The sequence below is a fragment of the Protobothrops mucrosquamatus genome, unplaced genomic scaffold (genome assembly GCF_001527695.2).
Source record: "Protobothrops mucrosquamatus isolate PMUCROS unplaced genomic scaffold, P.Mucros_1.0 scaffold606, whole genome shotgun sequence".
In the NCBI taxonomy this organism is placed as follows: Eukaryota; Metazoa; Chordata; class Lepidosauria; order Squamata; family Viperidae; genus Protobothrops; species Protobothrops mucrosquamatus.
The window spans coordinates 630484-631895 of record NW_015386904.1 but is presented as its reverse complement, the minus strand read 5'-3'; the positions used below and the strand labels follow the sequence as shown (position 1 = coordinate 631895).

At 45.6% G+C, this 1412-nt stretch overlaps 1 protein-coding gene across 1 annotated transcript in view; it reads right to left on the bottom strand.

Moving 5' to 3' along the window:
- The window catches only part of CCDC14 (coiled-coil domain containing 14), a 16844-nt gene extending 15821 nt beyond the window's left edge, over positions 1-1023 (bottom strand). Inside the window, exon 1 of the mRNA XM_015817597.1 lies at positions 950-1023. Within this exon, the coding sequence (XP_015673083.1) occupies positions 950-982 (33 nt within the window). The 5' untranslated portion in view covers positions 983-1023. The remainder of the gene's footprint in view (positions 1-949) is intronic.
- Positions 1024-1412: the final 389 nt, after the last annotated feature.

The following is a 1412-nucleotide window of genomic DNA, read 5'->3' as shown; positions in this document are numbered from 1 at the left end:
ATAAAGTGGCCTGAACTACTAGTACCACTTCTAGATGTTTGTCTGAATGGCCTTTCTCTGCTCCCTTCATTGCAGACACTAGAGTTACTGTGCCACCCAGAGATCAACACAGTTGTATATTTTTTTTCTTACCAGAATCTTGAGATCCAACCAAAGGCAAGTGCCATATACTTAAAAGAATTTGGAGTCCAACAATTTCCTTCGAACTGGTGAAATTTCACAATCCTGTCCAAAAGGCCACTCCTGCTTCTTGCAAACGGTCTTCACTTCAGCAACGCAATGTGTTGGGAGTCAGAACTTTCAGATGCTTAAACTTAATTCCTCACTCCAGATACACACACTAGTCAATGTATTTATTTATTAATGTTATATGCTGCACATCAAACTATCGAAGTGACTCTGGGTGGCTTACCAAATGAATTAGCCTTATTTTACCGTTATTATTATTATTATTATTATTATTATTATTATTATTATTATTATTATTATTTTTAAAAAAGGTGTTGAATGCAGGCTTCCTCCTCCTGAAAAGAGACACTGCCTGCTGGAAGGAATCCAAATCTGCACCTCACCCTAAAACCGTTGCGGTTTTGTGTCATTTAAGAACTTGCATTTTGTTTCTTTCAATTCTGCTCTAAATTCCATTATCAAAAGCGAACTGCACACCCTTATTCAGAGAGTTTAACTGTTGCTGTTTCGGCGATGACCTTTCTTTCTAAAAAAAAAACAACCCGCCACCTGTTCTGCTGCAAGGAAGGGGGGGGAAACCCCAAAAAAGCAAAATATGTCTTGCAAAAGGTTTCTTTCCACTCTGCGGAGATCTTAACACTTGACGGCAATGAACAGGGGCTTTGTAAGGGTTCCTTCGACCAGAGTTTTTTGGTTTTTTTTCCAAAATGGCTTTATTCTTCCCTGCAATTTCTGGCGCTCCTCGAGTAAGCAGCTTTACCTTGTGGTGCTTCAAGCAGCCCGGCCTCGCCATCCTCGCTCTGGTGGGGAAGCCCGCCAGGTCACGCCGCGTCCCTAGACACGATTGGCAGCCCCCAACGGCTCTTCAGGGGGAAGGGCCTAAGGTAGGCCCCCGCCCATTTTCCATCGTCATTGCGAGGCGGCGGTCGTCAGAGCGGGAATGGGGCGAGTGGGCGGGGTAGTGGGATTACGCGCGCCGCTTATTGGTGGGAACCGCGGTGACGTTAGACCAATCGGGGCGGCAGTATGCAAACTTGGCGTGGCTCAGTCGATTTTCTTAGACAAGGAGTAGGCAACCTTGGCTCTTTTATGACTCGTGGACTTCAACTCCCAGAATTCCTGAGCCAGCCATGCTGGCTCAGGAATTCTGGGAGTTGAAGTCCACGAGTCATAAAAGAGCCAAGGTTGCCTACCCCTGTCTTAGACTTAGCGGATCCTAAGCG